Raw genomic sequence first — 18,238 nt, forward strand, 5'->3', positions numbered from 1 at the left:
TTACAAAAGTTACATGTAAATCGGGCTTCGTATCGGCCATCAGCGCACCTTCGTTTTTGAAGGTCCCAGCCCACTAGACGCGCACGCGAGCGCCCGCCCGCCTCCGCACCCCCTCCCGGGCCGGCCCGGTGCAGCCGCTCCTTTCCTCGGCTGACCTCTGGCGGTCACGTGGAGCTGCTCGCCACGCAAGCCGGCCCCGCGACCCGCCGGGGTCCTCGCTGCCTGGGAGTCGCTCCGAATCCGCCTGTTCGCGCGAGAGTGGATGAGCGGGTTTGGGGTCCGACCCTGGCGTGGGCCGGCGCCGCAGTGAATCGGAGCCCGGCGCAGGCGCCCCCTTAGGGTGCGGAGAGCTGTTCAGGCGGTCGCCGGGGCACCCCGCGTCTGAAAGCAGCGGAGCCTCTGGAGGAGCCGGGACAGCCCCGCTCCCCGCAGCCGGGCGCTAGAGTCCAGACCTAACGTGAGAGACCGAGCGGCTGGCAGCGCCCGGCCCCCGGCGGCGGCCCCGGGAGCAGAGGTGGGACGGGTGCGCGTGGCGCCGAGGGTCGGGGTGGGCCGGAGCGAAGGCCGCGGCGGGGTCCTTAGAAAGGGGCCGGTCCGCAGGGGAGACCGTCTATAGGCTGGAGGTGGGATGCGGGCATCTCCGTCCGAGTCCCCGCAGCCTGGTCCTGGGTGTGCGCCACGCGGCTGGCCACGCGCCGCTTCCCGCTCCCGTCGGCAGCTCCTTGCCGGCAGCTCCTCTGCCTCTCGTCCTCACTGCCTCCACCTTCGCTCCGTGGCTGCCACACGGCGCGGTGAGCCCGGCGCAGAAGCCGCGGAAGCACACACATCCAGGGCCTCCCCTGCGGCATAGTGTCCGGGGCTGAGCCCCAGATCCGAGCTCGCGCCGACACCCACCGCCCGCGGGAATCCGGGTCCTCCAGCGCCGAAGCCGCAGAGCCCCTTGTGTGTCCCGGCCATTTCCTGGAAAGTAGAACCAGTCACCCCGAGGCCTGTGTAGGCCTTGGGATGAGAGGCGGGTGGGGGAACGGAGCCGGCTCCTCACACTTACGCTTTATTCCCACCCGAACCCAGGTGGAGCGACCCCATTACGTTAGAGATGAAAGGCTGGGGCTGGCCGGCCCTGCTTCTGGGGGCCCTGCTGGGAACTGCCTGGGCTCGGACGGCCCAGGATCTACACTGTGGAGGTAAAGACACAAAGAGAAGTGGGAGGAGGAGGGGGGGAGTGCAGAGCTTTGGGAGGTCCTGAGACCCGAAGCCTGGATGAGAATGAATGGACATCCCCAGGTTGACTCCTTTCCCCCTCCCCCACCTCCTCTCCCCCTGCGCCAGCTTGCAGGGCTCTGGTGGATGAACTAGAGTGGGAAATTGCCCAGGTGGATCCCAAGAAGACCATCCAGATGGGCTCTTTCCGAATCAATCCGGATGGCAGCCAGTCAGTGGTGGAGGTAACTGTTACTGTTTCCCCAAATAAAGTAGCTCACTGCCAGGTTGAATGAGGACTCGACTAATTAAGGAGCTTGGTTTAATAGAAAGGAAGAGAACGTTGACCCAGAGAGGTACCTGAAAGATAGGCTGCCTCATTGGGAGAGGCTGGAGACTTACAGCTGTGCACTGGCTTCCTGGTTGCAAGCCTTGACACTTTGTTTCTGCTGTAGAAGATGTTAGCAGACCGGGAACCCTGATCAGCCCTCTCTCCACATCCTTAATCCATGTGACTCATGTTTTCAGTGGCAATATGGTATTCACACATTCACAAAAAAGAAATAGACGTTCTCATTCTTATATTTAGGAAATTTATTTTAGTTGAAAACATAACACATATAATAAAGTTGTACCTAATGAACAATAAAGAAATGTAAATGTAATGCTTGTGAAATGATTTAATAGTTGTTATCCTCAAAACCTATACTACCTTCCTAATGTTCTCCTATTGAGGGCAGGTTTTAGTCTCATTGTAATACAAAGTCATTATCTTACATCCATAAACATTAAAGGAATTCAAAGGAAAAGAACATATAGTTGACGAGGGTTAATAGAACAGGTCTCTTTATAATTTGGGCCTAATGGCACCTGTTTTATATCTTGGGCTTGTATATGGGTAAAATAAGACTACAGTATTTGAAAACACTTTGGAATTACAAAAATAAACCCATACTGTTTTTATATAAGGCAGGCTTTTTACAATAGGTTGGTTGAGCTAGATTTGGAAGGAAAAGTAAGGATGTAAATTACTAATGTACAGAGGTAGAAGAGAGTGACCCAAGGCTGAGGACATTTCTAGGTGCCTTATGCTCGCTCAGAGGCCCACCTCACGGAGCTGCTAGAGGAAGTATGTGACCGGATGAAGGAGTACGGGGAACAGATGGACCCTACCACCCACCGCAACATTTACATACGTGTAGTGAACCGGAATGGAGAACCCAAAGACCTGAATCTAGAGGGCATTCGAATTGATTCAGACATCCGTGGCACCCTCAAGTTTGCGGTGAGCTAAGGGGGTGGGTAGCTGGTTCTTAGAAATTAGGGGAGTTATTGGAGAGCCCAAGTGGAAAACAGGATTAAAATCCTTGTTCTCGAGTCAGAAGCAAGAGCCTCTTCTTGCTGCCTTCTCTCACTCGGTTCTTCCTTGGGTTGGCAGTGTGAGACCATCGTGGAGGAATATGAGGATGAACTCATTGAATTCTTTTCCCGAGAGGCTGACAATGTGAAAGACAAACTTTGTAGCAAGCGAACAGGTAAGCTGCTCCCACGTTACCTTTTGTCCTCACAGCTCTGTGGAATCAGGCACATGCCCTAGCAGTCCGCCCTACCCCTGATAGTAGCTCAAGAGTTGGCTTCCGTGACCCATGGCTTAGGGACTTGGGCTGTTCCTATTCATTCTCTTCCCGTCAGCTTTCAGAATTTGTGGCTCACTCATGCGGTACAAGTCAGAGGATAATGGGAATGTTTTGTCATTTAAAAGCATATGCTCTGGCCCTGCCAGAGTTGCTCAGTTGGTTGAGCATCGCAGGTTGCCGGTTCGATTCCGAATCGAACCCTATTGGGGCACATCTGATCAATGTTTCTCTCTCTCTCCTCCCCCCCTCCCCCCCACCCTAAGCCTCCTTCTCCCTTCCTCCCTCCTTCCTTCCTCTCTCTAAGCATGTCCTCGGGTGAGGAGTAAAACAAAAAAACATGCTTTGAAAAATGGTGGTTGGTATGTGTATCATAAGAGTGGCATTTTCTTTCTAACTGTTATGTGCTGTTTGCAGATTTATGTGACCATGCCCTGCACATACCGCATGATGAGCTGTGAATCACTGGCGCGGGCCCCAACTGACAAGCTTGATGGATCACCCCCAGGAGGGGAAAAGGTGGCAATGCCGTTTATATTATGTTTATAATGAAATGAACTGAAAAAAATATGAAACTAAAAGGATGAACTGTGTTGTCTTTTCATGCCCAGAACTGGTCCTTAGATTAGGTTTGAAGATAGGGGGTTCCAGACAGGAAATGAAAGGGAAGGGAAGGAAGAGCTTTGGGAATGGTATCGCAGGAAAGTAGGAGGAGCCTGAAGCTTTCGTTCTTTGCCATCTGAGATTCCTGCTGCACTCACAAACTAGATAAGCATTTACTCAGTGCCTACTCAAATGTGTTTCGAGCTTAATTGTGGAGAAAAGAGGACCCTCTGTGAATGAGCAGAAGAACATAAGTAAGCGTATGGTGGTGTAGGATTCTAGAAATTACATGTGTTCATACTGATGAAACATACAGTTAAACAACTTGGTCTCAAAGGAAATAATGGACATGCATTATTTTTCCTCCCTGCCCTTCCAGATGGAGGGATCAACAAGAGCATTCAGGAAGGGGAAAATGGATGTGATCAACTCAGCTGAAAAGTAAGGGCTTTTTCAGATAGGGAGAAATTAGGTAAGGAATGGTATTTAATGAAAGGCCTTATTTGATGGCCTACGTTTTTAGATTTGGTGCCAACAGCAACACTAAAGTATACCCTTTTCATCTTCATCACTAGCTATTGTCAATCTAGACTATAAGTCTGTGCTCACTTTCTGTATGTAGAGATTCTGTACTGGGACATAGTGATGAAAACAAAGGATACCTTCCTTGAGGAGCTTTTTAAATACCTGATTCGGGGATGTGGCTGTCTTAGGTTTGAAATGGAACATTTCTGTCTCAGGAATGCCTCAGAGAGAGAACCTGAATAAACATTTCAAAGACTTCTTAAATTAAGCATTTGAGAATCTAAAGGAACCTTGGAGGTCATCTAGTTCACCTCTACCCATTTACATATGCAGAAAATAAGGCCCGGAGAAACCACAGGTTCTGAAGTTATTCAGTGACAAAACTGGATGTAGTATACGCTCTTTCCACAAGTTTTTTTTTTTTGTTTTTTTTTTTTTTATAATATATTTTATTGATTTTTTACAGAGAGGAAGGGAGAGAGATACGAGAGCTAGAAACATCAATGAGAGAGAAACATCGATCAGCTGCCTCCTGCACACCCCCTACTGGGGATTTGCCCGCAACCAAGGTACATGCCCTTGACCGGAATTGAACCTGGGACCTTTCAGTCCGCAGGCCGACGCTCTATCCACTGAGCCAAACCGGTTACGGCAAATTTTTTTATTTTTTGGTGCCCTTGACCGGAATCGAACCTGGGACCCTTCAGTCCGTAGGCTGACACTCTATCCACTGAGCCAAACCAGCCAGGGCCTTTCCACAAGTTAATATGATCTGATATAGCTATGAACTAGCTTCTATTTTAAGTCTTTTTTTCTCTTATTACCTTGTACACAAAATGAATGTATTCAACAAAGCTTTCTTATACCACAACCCCTATGAAATCTAACACATGATATAGCTTAGAGAAAGTACCCTAAAATTAGTTGACAACTAACTGAACTCAAGATCTAGTGTTAATTTCTTCTTCTCTCATCATTGATAAGAAATGCTATATCCTATCAAATCAGTTTCCCAGAGCAGCTTACTAACCTTTTTGTCTTCTGTGATGCACATGAATCATGTTCACATGCTTTGTAACCCTGTGAGTATGCCCAGGATTTTGTCCATTGCCTGCCTGGTATCTAAACACTTCTTACTCTTCCATCAAAAAGCTTATTAGAAATATAAGTAAGAGTAGTCAAATAGGGAACTTGAAACTTTTAATTTACAAAAATAATTATCCACAAGTTTTAATAAAATAAATTTAATGTTAATCAGTAACAAATTACTTGAGATGCACCTTGCTAGTTTGTCAGGGAACAGCTGTTAAGAATTCCCCCAGCCCAGGTCTTTGCCCATTGTACATTGGGATGTGTCCTACATAGGAAAGAGTGGATGTGATTGTCTTTGACTTGATCCTCGGAAGGTAGGAGGATATACTCTGTATATCTCTTAATTCATATCATAAATTACCACAAGGAATTGGTTAATTTACCTAAACCCTTCTGGAGGCTCACCGTAACAAATTGTTCTAGCCCAGTATTTGATACAGTGTATACTCGACCTTGCATATCTGGTTACACTTTAAGCTTTAGATGCCTTCTAATGAATTTATCAGTGAAATGGTAAAACTCAAAACATTCCCAAAGCCAGTGTTTAAATGCTGTCTGGACGTGACTAAGAAAATTTATTATGTGAAAAACCAGTCCTTTAAAAATAAGTTTCAGAGGATTTTTTGCTGTTAAAAAGCATTCAGGCCCTAACCGGTTTGGCTCAGTGGATAGAGCATCAGCCTGCAGACTGAAAGGTCCCAGGTTCGATTCCGGTCAAGGGCATGTGCCTTGGTTGCGGCACATCCCCAGTGGGGGGTGTGCAGGAGGCAGCTGATCGATGTTTCTTTCTCATCGATGTTTCTAACTCTCTATCCCTCTCCCTTCCTCTCTGTAAAAAAAAAAAAAAAAAAAGCATTCAGAACAGGAACAAGCCCTGGTTGGTGTAGTTCCGTTAGAGCATCATCCCATGCACCTAAAGGTTTCGGGTCGATTCTCTGTCAGGGCACATGCCTAGGTTGTGGGTTCAGTCCCTGGTTGGGCACATACGGGAGGCAACCAATCGATATTTCTCTCTCTCTCTAAACCAATTTAAAAAAAATTTTTTTAAAGAAATAAAATGAGTAGGGACAAGATGCCTTTAAACACAGAACTGGGATGAATAGCACGGAACTGGTTCAATTGACCCTTGAATAATGTGGGGGTAAGGGGCACCAGTCTCCACATAGTTGAATATCCACGAACAACTTTGGACTCCCTGAAAACTTAGCTGGAGTTGTCCCTTGGTGTCCCTGGAAGACTGGTTCCCACTGACATCAAAATATGCAGATGCTCAAATCCCTTAGATAAAATGGCATAGAACAATGCATATACTTACTTGGTCCTCTGCATCCATGATTCCCAACTGCAGATCAGAAATACTGTTTTCGATCTGTGGATATGAAACCTGGGGATACAAAGGGCCGACTGTATACTTAACTGAAAAAATCCACGTATAAGTGGACCTACTGCATATGTTGAATATTCCCATAACAAGGACATACACATTCTGATTTAACGTTACAACTCTTAGGAAATAGATATGCCTGGCTGGTGTGACTCTGTGGTTGAGCATCAACCATGAACCAGGAGGTCACAGGTTTGATTCCCAGTCAGGGCACATGCCTGGGTTTCAGGCTCAGTCCCCAGTTGGGGGCAGGGGAGGTACAAGAGGCAGCCGATCAGTGATATTCTTTCATCATTGATGTTTCTATCCCTCTCCCCCTCTCCCTTCTCTGAAGTTCATAAAAATATATATATTTTAAAAAGATGCTACACCCATTTTACAGATGAAGAAGCTAAGTTCAAAGAGGTTGAGCTTGCTAGTCAGCAGGGAACCAAGACTTCAACCCTAGTGATCATCTTACCCCTAGGCCAGTGGTCTTTCTGTTAAACCTCACTCTCTGTAATGGACTCTCATAGTCCCCAGTGGCTTCTTTTATTTAAAAACTACCTCCAAGTTTGAATATGTGCCCTCTGATTGTAATAATCTATAGTGAAAAAACACTATATGCCGAAGCCGGTTTGGCTCAGTGGATAGAGCGTCGGCCTGCGCTGAAAGGTCCCAGGTTCGATTCCGGTCAAGGGCATGTACCTTGGTTGCGGGCACATCCCCAGTAGGAGATGTGCAGGAGGCGGCTGATCGATGTTTCTCTCTCATCCATGTTTCTAGCTCTCATATCTCTCTCCCTTCCTCTCTGTAAAAAATCAATAAAATATATTTTTAAAAAAACAAAAAACCACTATAGCCTCTTCAGCCATTTTCCCAAACTGATTATTCTGTGTAAGAAGCCTATTCTACCCCCTTGGTCATTTTAGGTGCTAAATGTTTGTCTCCCCTACCTTTAACTTTTATGGGAGGATCACCATTTAGCATATATTTCAAGTATGGGTATACAAAGGTTTTTACAGATAAGTAAGACTATAGGTCTTATTTTAAATTATATATATATATATAATTTTAGAGAGAGGAAGGAAGAGAAAGAAACATTGATCAGCACCTCTACCAAGGATCAAGCCCAAAACCTGTGCTTGTGGCCCGACTGGGAATGAACTGGTTATCTTCTCTTGGTGCATGGGATGATGCTCAGCCTACGGAGCCACACTGGCCAGGGCAGTAGTTCTTTACCTTTTACTTTTTAAAATATATATTTCTTTTATTTCAGAAAGGAAGGGAGAGGGGAGTGAGAGATAGAAACATCAATGATGAGAGAGAATCATTAATCTGCTACCTCTTGCACCAAACGCTCCTGGGGATTGAGCCTGCAACCCGGGCATGTGCCCTGACTGGGAATCGAACTACGACCTCCTGATTCATAGGTCGATGCTCAACCACTGAGCCACTGTGGCCGGGCACCTTTTATTTTTATATTATTTTTTAAATATATTTTTGATTTCAGAGAGGAAGGGAGAGGAAGAGAGATATAGAAACATCAATGATGAGAGAGAATCATTGATTGGCTGCCTCCTGCACGCCCCCCACTGGGGATCGAGCCCACAACCTGGGCATGTGCCCTTGGCCGGAATCGAACCTGGGACCTTTTAGTCCACAGGCTGACGCTCGATCCACTGAGCCAAACTGGCTAGGGCTAAAATATTTTTAAATATAGAAAAACATACTTATCTAAATTTTTATTTCCTCTGTAGAGATATCAATATTATTTATAGACTTTAGAGTTATGAGGATTAATTGAGATAATACATGTATCTGTAAATAGTAACTTCAATCAATTTTAGTTATTACCCCTTAAATACAGGAGTTTGTTTTACTGATGGAGAGTTTAAGTTTAGGCTGTGGTCTCCCACTTATTCTTGGCCACCAGAGGGCACTATTGCCTTTGTCTATTTTAAAGAAGTCCTCTCAAGGTCAGGATGACCTCAGTGCTCAGCCTTCTCTCTCGCCCACTTCAGTTCTCAGGCACTTATTTGTATCTGGGCCCTAGAACTCACTTGGTTGTTTTATCCATACCAATCTTTTCCCCTTAACTTTCTTTCTTTTTTTTTTTTGATTGATGGATTTTTTTTTTTTTAGAGAGAGAAACATTTATTTGTTATTCCAATTTTTTATGCATTCATTGGTTGCTTCTTGTATATGCCCTGACCGGGGATCGAACCCTCCACCTTGGTGTATTGAGACAACACTCTAACCAACTGAGCTACCTGGCCAGGGCTCCCTTAACTTTCTTCCCACCTCCCCAAGTCCTATCCACTTTCAGAAAAAGACTGTAAGCCAGCTCCTGTGACATACCTTTTAGTTCACTTGCTCCCTGGGCTTTCCCATTGGCCTTCTAGCAGTAAATGTCAGGACTGAACAACTTCAAAACAAGTCCATATAGTCCTCATGACAGTAGAATCCAGGACACTGTGTCAAAGGGCTCAGAGCATTACTGTTTTCCAATCACTAGAGAGCCAAAATAGGTTACCCTTATGGCCACTCAATAATTATCCCTTGGGTAGCCTCACACTGAAAATGCCTCCTGTCGCTTGGGGCACTGGAGTTCAGTCCTCTGGTCTGCTGGCTAGTCTCTGTGGATAATTAACCAGAGAGAAGAAACAAGGTCAGACTATTCTAGGGTTAAGAGGAAATCCTCTGTGAGATGCTAAATTGGGATCAGATATTGATCAGTGGAGCTTTGAAGTCACCGACAGGTAGCAGAGGTTACTGCTCCGCTTATCTTTATTACGTTCTTTCCTAAGACCTACATGTGATCCCCAGTCCAGAGGAGCATTGGGTGGTAGGTGTGCAGTTGGGTATGAGGAAACTTGGTAAGAAAAAAGAATGGTTTTCTGTCTCTTTTCCCCAAGTCCACGCTATAAACTAGGTTCTTTATAAACCCGTAAACTAGGCCTATGGAAACCTGGCTTGGATGGTACTGAGACCTCTGAAACTTGTTACTACTATGTGAGGAGATAAGAGGACTGTTCACTTGGGGCTTAGGTTTGTAGGTAAGATGCCCAGGCCCTTGAGTCACCTCCCTCTCTGCCCTTGGGTCAATGACAAGGAGGCTTTGGGAGGACGGAAGGTCCCGAGGTCTTGTCTGCCCAGAGGAGTTAGGCAAGCATGGTGTGGATGATCACTTTAGTGCCATGTTTCCTTTAATGGTCTCTGGGGAGCACAGGGTGAGTGTATAAAAGGTAGCCAAGTAGGAGACGGGGTACAGAGGCCCAGTGGGAGTGATAGGACAAAAAAGGGAGGGTGCCTCGAGCCTGACTTTGGATGCAGGTTTTGTCTGCATCTAATGGCTAGAAGTAGAGTGAGCCGGCTGTAGGGGGTTAGGTGCCTGGGAGGAGCAGGGAGACTATGCCCAGGGCCCAGAGGCTCTGGCCTGTGCTGGAAGCCTCCATATTAAGGGAGCATTTGTAAGACTTGGATTTTCTGGCACTAAATAGAACTGACAGCCCCAAAGAGCACTGGATATTCAGGCTCCGGCCTTTGCCTTCCTTCTCCAGCTATTGGGGGATTGGGGGGCTTGTTAGAAAGCTAACTCTGGCATTATGTTACCTCTATGGCCATTAAGTCATTGACCAAAGACATTCAAGAAAGCACGCCAAGGGGGTAGGAGTGGGTACTGATCAGTTGCCATGATAATATATTAAGGGGTTGGCTTCTGAGGACCTTTAAAGGTCGAAGTCCTTGAGGTTTTTTTCTCTAATATTCACCCAAGAACTAACCCCGAATGTGTTACAGGCAAGGAAAAAAGCCTAAGAGGGAAGTTAACTGAGTTCTCAGGCACATTCTTAGCCACCTACAAGCTTCTTTCGCTCCCGCCCCTGAATTAGCCTGCCCGGCGGTCCAATCCTCCCCGCTACAGCCGCTGTCAACGGGGCAGGTCCCGCCCTCCTCCACACCCGACCAATGGCCGAGCCCGCGTCAAGTCCCTGACAGCGGCGAGAGCGGGTTCCGGGCAGTAGGCGGGGCCTCGCTGAGGACCCCGGGCTGGGCGCCGCCGCCGGTTCGTCTACCCTTTCCCTCGGCCGCCTCCTTTCAACCTTGTTCACCCGTCGGCGCGGCGTCTGGTGCAGCGGCGGAGGCTCCGGTTCCTGCCGCAGCTCGCTCCCCTCCCTGCCTCCCCATCAGATCCCAGAGTTCTCCCGCCAATGGCTCTACTCACTGCGGCCGCCCGGCTCATCGGAGCCAAGGTGAGCAACTGCAGGAGGGAGCGCACGGCCCAGGGTGGGGCTGAGGAGACTGCAGGCCCTCGAGTCCCGGGGTCTCCCTCCCCTACCCATACGCACCCCGGCGCGCCTTAAAGGGGCCCTGTACTTGGCTGGCCGCCAGCCGTGCTGGGAGCTCCCAGAGCCATGTGCTAGGCTGGCCTTCCGGCCCCTGGAGCAGAATTGAGCGCTGCTCGCCCTCGGCATGCGGTCTACGGCGCTGGGAGAGGCCGGACCGTGCTGTCCACCCGCCTTTTTATGGCGGGAGGGGCTGCTGCGTGGTCCTGAAGGAAGGACTCGCCATAGAGAACATAGGTGTGTCCATCGGAGTTAGGGAAAGCGTCTCTTTGAAGGAGGGGGCGGGGGTGTGTAAGAGGAGTGGCAGGGTGAACAGATGTGCTCACTCCACCTGGGCCAGAGCTGAAGCTGTAGTTAATTTCGGCTTCTGTTTTGTAGGGAGGGTCTTAGTTCCTGACGGCCCGTTTCCATTTCCCCACCCCAGTTATTAAAGCCGTTGATGACCAGTTTCTGCTGGAGGAAGGGACGTCTTTGTCCTTGGGACTCTTCCGCTTACTGCATATCGCAGGGCTTGGGTCGGGTGGAGCGCTCTGTAACGCAGGCATGATTACCGCGTACGATTGGCGACAGCACCAGAAGGACTTTTCCTCCGGACAGCAGGCCATTAAGTGAAAACACTGGGTAGGATATAGTATTCCCAAGGTCATATGTCCAGTCCTACTATCGGATCAGCCAGGTTTTTTGCTGTTGCTCTTAAGTCTACTCTATCCAGGAGAAATCCCTCTCATTTCGGGGGCCCTTTACTTGACTTTCGTTGCCTTTTGAATCATAGGAGTATTGTTGCAGGTGATGGTGCTTTCAACTTCACATTGCCAGTAGTTTTGTCTCTGGGTAACATGGCTCTTTAAACAGAGAAACTGTTGTGCGGAGGGAGCCCCAGCCCTCTAATCCAAGCAGGAACAGTCCCACAAGTGACCTTGACTCCTATGAAGAACGTATACTTTCTCTCCTGCAGACAGAGTAAAGCTGCCAACATCTGAAGTTAAGGAAGGTCTCAGGGTGGTTTTAGCTTGCCCTGTGTTATCTTGCATGGTTGGCAGGTGAGGTGAAGCCTGAAGGATTTGCACTGGATGGCAGCTGATTATTTGGGAGGTACTTGTCTTATTTTGACTGTTGCTTCTCCTCCTGCCAGGGAACAGGGTAAGGAAGCCTCTTGGGACATGAAGCAAGTTCTAGAGAGTGTTTTGGCAGAATAGGGAACACCATAATTAGTTAGTGGCAGAGCTGCTGCTAACCCAGACCAGATGGTCTAACCCTGCGGTGAATTTGAAAAAGGCTTTAGAGTTTACCTTTTGAAAATATTTTGTCTCTTAAGGCTCTGAGGAAGCTCAGAAAGCTTTTGGGATGACAGTACTACATAACTGTAATATCATTTTTATTTTGTTTACTTCCCTATTACAGATGAACTTGAGGATCCCAGAAACGTGTAAATAGGAAGCCATTAGAAGGCTTTTGACTCTTAAAACTAGCAAAACCTAATGACTCAGGACTGAAAATTTCCTGGTATCTAAGCAGAAAGACCGGGATACCAAGAAGCCTTTCAGCATTGCTAGCACCTGCCTGAGCTTTCCAGATTACCCTGCAGCTTATTTGGAACTCAATTTTATTTTTGCTATGAAAGTAGGCTTTAGAAGGCAAAAATAGTCTTCTGACCTGGGAGAGCTGACCCATACATACCACTTTGATTCTCAAGGTCAGATATAGTTTCACTTTTCTGAGAAGAGATATTTTTAAACTTTGCTAGGAGACACAAATGTTAGTCATTCTGTTGTTTAACCCTCCCCACAATCATGTAATTTAATAAACACTTGAGTTGGAGAGGTAGACTAATTCAGAACCTTGGTATTGGCTTCTTGTTTATCCAAATGAATTCATACTAAGCAATGGCTTTCGTATTAGCTGTTGGTGGCTTAGCTTTGTTATGTAAATACTGTCTTTCCTCAGGTGATCTGAGCTGGGAATTGGAGTAGGGCCATCAATACACTCTGGACTTTTTTTTTTTTTTAAGAGAGAGAGGGAAGGGAGGGAGAGTGAGAAAGAGAAAATCAACTCGTTATTCCACTTATTTATGCATTCATTGGTTGCTGCTTGTATGCACCCTGACAGGGATCGAACCTCAACTTTGGTGTATCTGGACGACACTTTAACCAACTGAGCTCCTCGGCCAGGGCCACTTCTGGACTCTTTTAACGTCCAAGTGACTGAGCCAAACCTAGTTATTTACTTTACCATTGAGAATTGTTCCTCCAAGCTAGGATATTTTATAACTTTGAGTAAATCAATCCAAGAGTGTTTCTAGGTTTTTCTAGACCTTTTCAAGACACTCAAGTTAATACCAATAGTTCCTTTATTGCAGACCTATATCACTGCATAATCTCTCCTATATAAATCCTAGATTGAAATTAGATTCAACAAAACTGAGCCATTTTTGTCCTGTGAAATGTTACTTGGGCTTAAAGCCCAAAACTTCTTAAAGCACGTGCTCAAATCTCTGTGCCTTCACTTTGATTATCAGCCTACCCAAAGTAATGGCAATTCTTGGATTCTTACTGAATGGACCAGAGATGAAAGATGGAGAGTAAGAGCTCATCATATGCTAGTGGTGGCATGATTGCATCTGTTCTTCATAGTGGCCTTTAGATTGATAGCAGGTAAATGCCTGGATGTGGGGAGCAAGGTGAAGTAGGTAATCAGAGAAGGAAAGGCTGGCATTCCTAGTTCTTAGAATCCAAGTGGGCAAAGGCAGGAAACCAGACTTGGTGGATTTTTCTAAAAGCACACACTAATTCCTTCTGCCCTCTTTCAGTGCTTTATGTGATAGAGTTGAGTAGGATGTGACATTTAAATCAGGAGTGAGACAACTTTATCAATAGGTCTTTCTTAGGATCTGACTTGGACTGTCTTTTTCAGTTCTTCCTTCAACTGCCCAAATTCCTTAAATTCCTGTTTTTCTTTTTTAATATATTTTTATTGATTTCAGAAAGGAAGGGAGAGGAAGAGAAAGATAGGAACATCAATGATAAGAGAGAATCATTGATTGGCTGCCTCCTGCATGCCCCCTACTGGGGGTTGAGCCCGCAGCCCAGGCATGTGCCCTTAACTGGAATCGAACCCGGGACCCTTCAGTCCGCAGGCCAACACTCTACCCACTGAGCCAGACCAGCTAGGGCAGATTCCTATATTTCCTTTAACATGAGATTATGTATTTTTAAAGGTCTGTAAGTTCACAGTAGACATCATCACCTGGGATGTGGGATGCTTGTTCAGATTACACATTCATGAATCCTACCTTTAGATTCTGATTCAGCAAACATGGATTGGGATCTGGAGACTCATATTTTTTCAAGTACCTTAGTTGACTGAGGGTGCTCAGTGGTCCTTTTCTCTTGGGCCACATGCAGACATCTTTTGCAACTTTTTTTGGTTAATCCTTACCTGAGGATATTTTCCATTGATTTTTAGGGATAGTGGAAGAGAGAGGGAAAGACAGAGAGAAACATCCATGTGAGAGAAATACACTAATTGGTTACCTCCTGCATGAACCCTGACCAGGACCTGGGCTGGGGAGGAAGGAGCCTGCAACCAAGGTACGTGCCCTTGACCAGAATCGAACCCGGGACCCTTTGGTCCGAAGGCTGATGCTCTGTCCACTGAGCCAAACTGGGTAGGGCTCTTTTTTGCAACTTTACTGAATGTATGTAATACATTTAGTCAATATTTGAATTTTTTTTTTAATTAATGGTTATTTTAAAAATTGACTTCAGCCCTAGCCGGCTTGGCTCAGTGGATAGAGCATCAGCCTGCAGACCGATGGGTCCCAGGTTCGATTCCTGCCAAGGGCACATGCCTGGGTTGCGGACTCGATCCCCAGTGGGGGATGTGCAGGAGGCAGCCGATCAATGATTCTCTCTCATCATTGATGTTTCTATCTCTCTCTCCTTCTCCCTTCCTCTCTGAAATCAATAAAGAAATATATTTTTAAAAATTGACTTCAAAAATGACTTTAACCATTTTGGGCTATTAGCTCTAGGTTTGTCTTCCTAAGCTTTTTTTTTTTTTTCCAAATACCTTAGGGCAGCAGTTCTCAACCTTCGGGTCACGACCCCTTTGGGGGTTGAACGACTCTTTCACAGGGGTCGCCTAAGACCATCAGAAAACACATATTGAATATGTAATTACATATTGTTTTTGTGATTAATCACTATGCTTTAATTATGTTAATTTGTAAGAATAAAAATACATCCTGCATGTCAGATATTTACATTACGATTCATAACAGTAGCAAAATTACAGCTATGAAGTAGCAACGAAAATAATTTTATGGTTGGGGGTCACCACAACATGAGGAACTGTATTAAAGGGTCGAGGCATTAGGAAGGTTGAGAACCACTGCCTTAGGGAAAGTTTCTTGTAAATCCCTCTAGCAAAGCATTAGAAGCTAAAACTTGTAAGAACTTCTAGTAGAAGTAAAGGAAGAGTTTCTAGTTCCTGAGAGGAGTAGTTGGCAGATCCTATACACTTTATTCACTAATATACACTTAGTGTTACATATAATAAGTAGGGGTTCAGCAAATAATTTGTTAAAGAACAGTAAGGATTTCTACTGAAAGTAGAATTAGAACTCGTTATTCTTTTCTGAAGTTGAATTGCTGATTTTTGCTGTCTTCCTTGCCAAATGGTCGGCAAACTTTTAGGGAAGAATCTATTAGAAAATGACAGGTAGGGTGAATAAGGAAATTGTGAGTATGAAGGGAGTCAAAGTATGAAATCTGATTACTCTGCCTAGGCTGTTAAGTTGGCCTATTAAGTGCAGGCAGACTTCTAATATCACCATTGTGAAACACAGATGTCAAATGGCTTAGTTCTCTGACCTGGTTCTGGGGAGAGAGGAGCCTTTGTCCTGTGTGTGTTCTTTTTTCCTTAATGCAGGTTGTTCCTTTTGCATTGGAAGCCTTTGTAGCACAAGATTTTTCCTAGCAGTTATTAATGCATTATGTTTGCTTCATCAACTTAGTTCTGCTAGCTTGACGAGCTCTGATCTTTTGTTGATGAAGGACAGGGCTCTATTAAATTCAGAGCATCTTTCTCAAGCTTTTAATGGAGTTCCTGGATATGTGTCAGGACAAGTTCTGATGTGTGTCTGGAATGGAGGATCAAAGAAAATTTTGCTTTTCTCTTGTAGAGTAAGGATCCTAGGTGTGGACTAATAATAATAGGTCAAGATAAGTAAGAGGGAAATGACCATATTATTGAGTAGGTGCTTATCCAAATATGATTTTACATTTGCCAGAATTTGGGAGAGAAGAGAGTAGTTTTAGTTGATTTTTTAAAGGATTTATTTATTTATTATTTTAGATTGGGGTGGGGGGGATTGCCTCCTGCATATGCCCTAACTGGGGTTGGAACCTGCAAGCTGGGTATGTGCCTTGAGTGGGAATCAAACCTGTGACCCCGGTGCACAGGATGATTCTCCAGCCAACTGAGCCACACCAGCCAGGGCTTAATTGATTTTTGATAAGCGATTTGGCTAATATCCTATTCCAGAAATACCCGAAGTATTAACCAGCAAGTCTTTGGCAGAATTTTCTGCATAAACTATTAGTACTTTTCCTCCCTTGGCCCTTTAAGGTAGAGGGTCTTTTCATTATATTTTTTCATCATAGCACATTCGAGCTACAGCCCACTTCTATCAATAATGGCAAACTCACTAGCAGAGTTCTGGCGAGGTGGCAGCAGGTTTGAAAAGGCCTCTTAGTAATTGTGACACCCCCATCCTGTAGAGAACCCTGGCTGTTGGACATTGTGAGTCAGGTCCTTATCTTTGGAAGGAGCTCTCTCCATCTTCCCATGAAGGAGTTGACCTATTGAGTGAGGTGACTCCCTGATTAACCTGACAGCTGCTGTTCCAGTAGGGTGACTCTACACGTGGCATGCAATCAGAAACCAAAAGCCCAGTTGCCACACCTCCAAAATTGGGGGAGGAGCTGGGAGGTGAAAATCTGAGATGACTCAGAGGTTTGTAATCTGCCTGTCCCATCAGTGAGTATAGCCTGAATGTACTGTACAAAGCTATTCAGGAGCTTCCTTTGGCAGCCAGGAGGTAGATGAAATGAGGTGTGTAGCCTTTAGTGTGACACTCCTCCATCATTCTAGAATCATTTGCTCCGCTGATGGAGATTACTGTTAGTTAAATTTGTTTCCTCTCTGAATCCTCCCCTTTTTAAGGAGGACCTTTCTGTTCCCAGCTAAAGGGAATTATCATCCATTTACCCCTTCCATAGGCGTGACTGCCTGTTTCCTGGGATCCAACTACAGGGAAGAGTTGTGACACTTGAGGTAGTAGGTAATAGACCAACATAGTTCTAAGAAACAAATACTTACTGAACTCAGTTATGCAGAAAGCACTGTTCTAGATGCAAATTATTTTATACTAGAGGCCCGGTGCTTGAAATTCGTGCATGGATGGGGTCCCTAGGCCTGGTCAGCGATCGGGGCGGGTAGGAGGCGACGGTCGCCGGGCCAGGCACGGAAGGAACGGACGCCAGACGTTGATGCCGCCCCACTACCCCTCGGTTCCCCGCCTCCCCCCTCCTCCTTCCCTCGCCACCGCAGTGGGCGGGTGGCGGGCCAAGTTGGGCCTGCCGGCCAGGGGGGAAAACAGGGCCCGGGAGGTTGGCTGCCAGCCCCAAGGAGGGAGCCGGTCCTCGGTCCCCCTGGGAAAGGGGCTGCATCTGCCGCCACCCACTCCGGTTCCCCATCCCAGCCCGGGGGCCGCGGGGAGTGGCTGTGGGAGATTGGTTGGCCGGCGGAGGTTGGCTGTGAGAGTGCAGTGACCACCAAGGGGCAGCTCCTGCATTGAGCATCTGCCCTTGATGGTCAGTGTGCATCATAGCAACTGGTTGTTCCGATCACTTAGGCATATATATATATATATATAGACTAGGGGCCCAGTGCACAAATTCGTGCATCTTGAAAGGAACTATGGGCTGCAAAGCTGCAGTGGGCACAGGGGTGGGTCTCAGCCCATCCTCCCGGCCCCTCCTGCCGTGGCCCCTAGTCCCCTGTCTGCCGGCTGCCACCACTCCCATGCACTGACAGTGCCAGTGCCAGCAGCAGGGGCAGTTGGGGCCAGCAGCAGGTGCAAGTGCCAGGTGGGACCGTGGTGTGCGGGAATAAAGAATTTTCAGTAAGCACCAGAGGCTCGCCCTGATGGCAGTGACCAGTGCCCTGCCTTGGTCTAGTGCCCCCGCTCACCTACTCTACCATCCCACTGCGGCCAACACCGGCCATGTTCCGCACTCTGCCGCCTGCTGCCAACACCCGCCGTGTTCCACACGTGCCCCCTGCTGGTCAGCGCACATCATAGCAATCGGTTGTTCAGTTGTTCTGCTGTTCGGTCTATTTGCATATTAGGGATATATATATATATATATATTAGAGGCCCGGTGCATGAAATTCGTGCACTCGGTGGGGGG

At 46.7% G+C, this 18,238-nt stretch overlaps 2 protein-coding genes across 3 annotated transcripts in view; both read left to right on the forward strand.

Moving 5' to 3' along the window:
* The first annotated feature begins 213 nt into the window (after positions 1 to 213).
* On the forward strand, positions 214 to 3,415 carry CNPY2 (canopy FGF signaling regulator 2). 2 transcript variants are annotated; one of them, XM_070409994.1, is made up of 6 exons: positions 214 to 514; positions 1,072 to 1,184; positions 1,330 to 1,445; positions 2,282 to 2,485; positions 2,639 to 2,735; positions 3,252 to 3,415. In XM_070409994.1, the coding sequence occupies exons 2-6, from the start codon at positions 1,097 to 1,099 to the stop codon at positions 3,293 to 3,295; spliced, it is 549 nt and encodes a 182-aa protein (XP_070266095.1). In that variant the 5' UTR covers positions 214 to 514; positions 1,072 to 1,096; the 3' UTR covers positions 3,296 to 3,415. The 2 variants fall into 2 exon arrangements, with proteins under 2 accessions (XP_070266095.1, XP_070266096.1); XM_070409995.1 differs by lacking the exon at positions 214 to 514 and adding an exon at positions 805 to 942.
* A 7,064-nt stretch (positions 3,416 to 10,479) lies between these two features.
* CS (citrate synthase) overlaps positions 10,480 to 18,238 on the forward strand; it is a 32,475-nt gene continuing 24,716 nt past the window's right edge. The window contains exon 1 of the mRNA XM_070409996.1: positions 10,480 to 10,670. Within this exon, the coding sequence (XP_070266097.1) occupies positions 10,629 to 10,670 (42 nt within the window). The 5' untranslated portion in view covers positions 10,480 to 10,628. The remainder of the gene's footprint in view (positions 10,671 to 18,238) is intronic.

The sequence above is a fragment of the Myotis yumanensis genome, unplaced genomic scaffold (assembly GCF_028538775.1).
Source record: "Myotis yumanensis isolate MYYU_CA2020_CCGP unplaced genomic scaffold, mMyoYum1.0.hap1 SCAF_3, whole genome shotgun sequence".
In the NCBI taxonomy this organism is placed as follows: domain Eukaryota; kingdom Metazoa; phylum Chordata; class Mammalia; order Chiroptera; family Vespertilionidae; genus Myotis; species Myotis yumanensis.

Excerpts from the sequence above, each read along its gene's own strand:
- CNPY2 (XM_070409994.1), top strand. The coding sequence starts at position 1,097 with ATGAAAGGCTGGGGCTGGCCGGCCCTGCTTCTGGGGGCCCTGCTGGGA. Across the intron at positions 1,446-2,281 it reads GCAGCCAGTCAGTGGTGGAG|GTGCCTTATGCTCGCTCAGA; the intron begins GTAACTGTTACT and ends GGACATTTCTAG. Across the intron at positions 2,486-2,638 it reads GTGGCACCCTCAAGTTTGCG|TGTGAGACCATCGTGGAGGA; the intron begins GTGAGCTAAGGG and ends TTGGGTTGGCAG.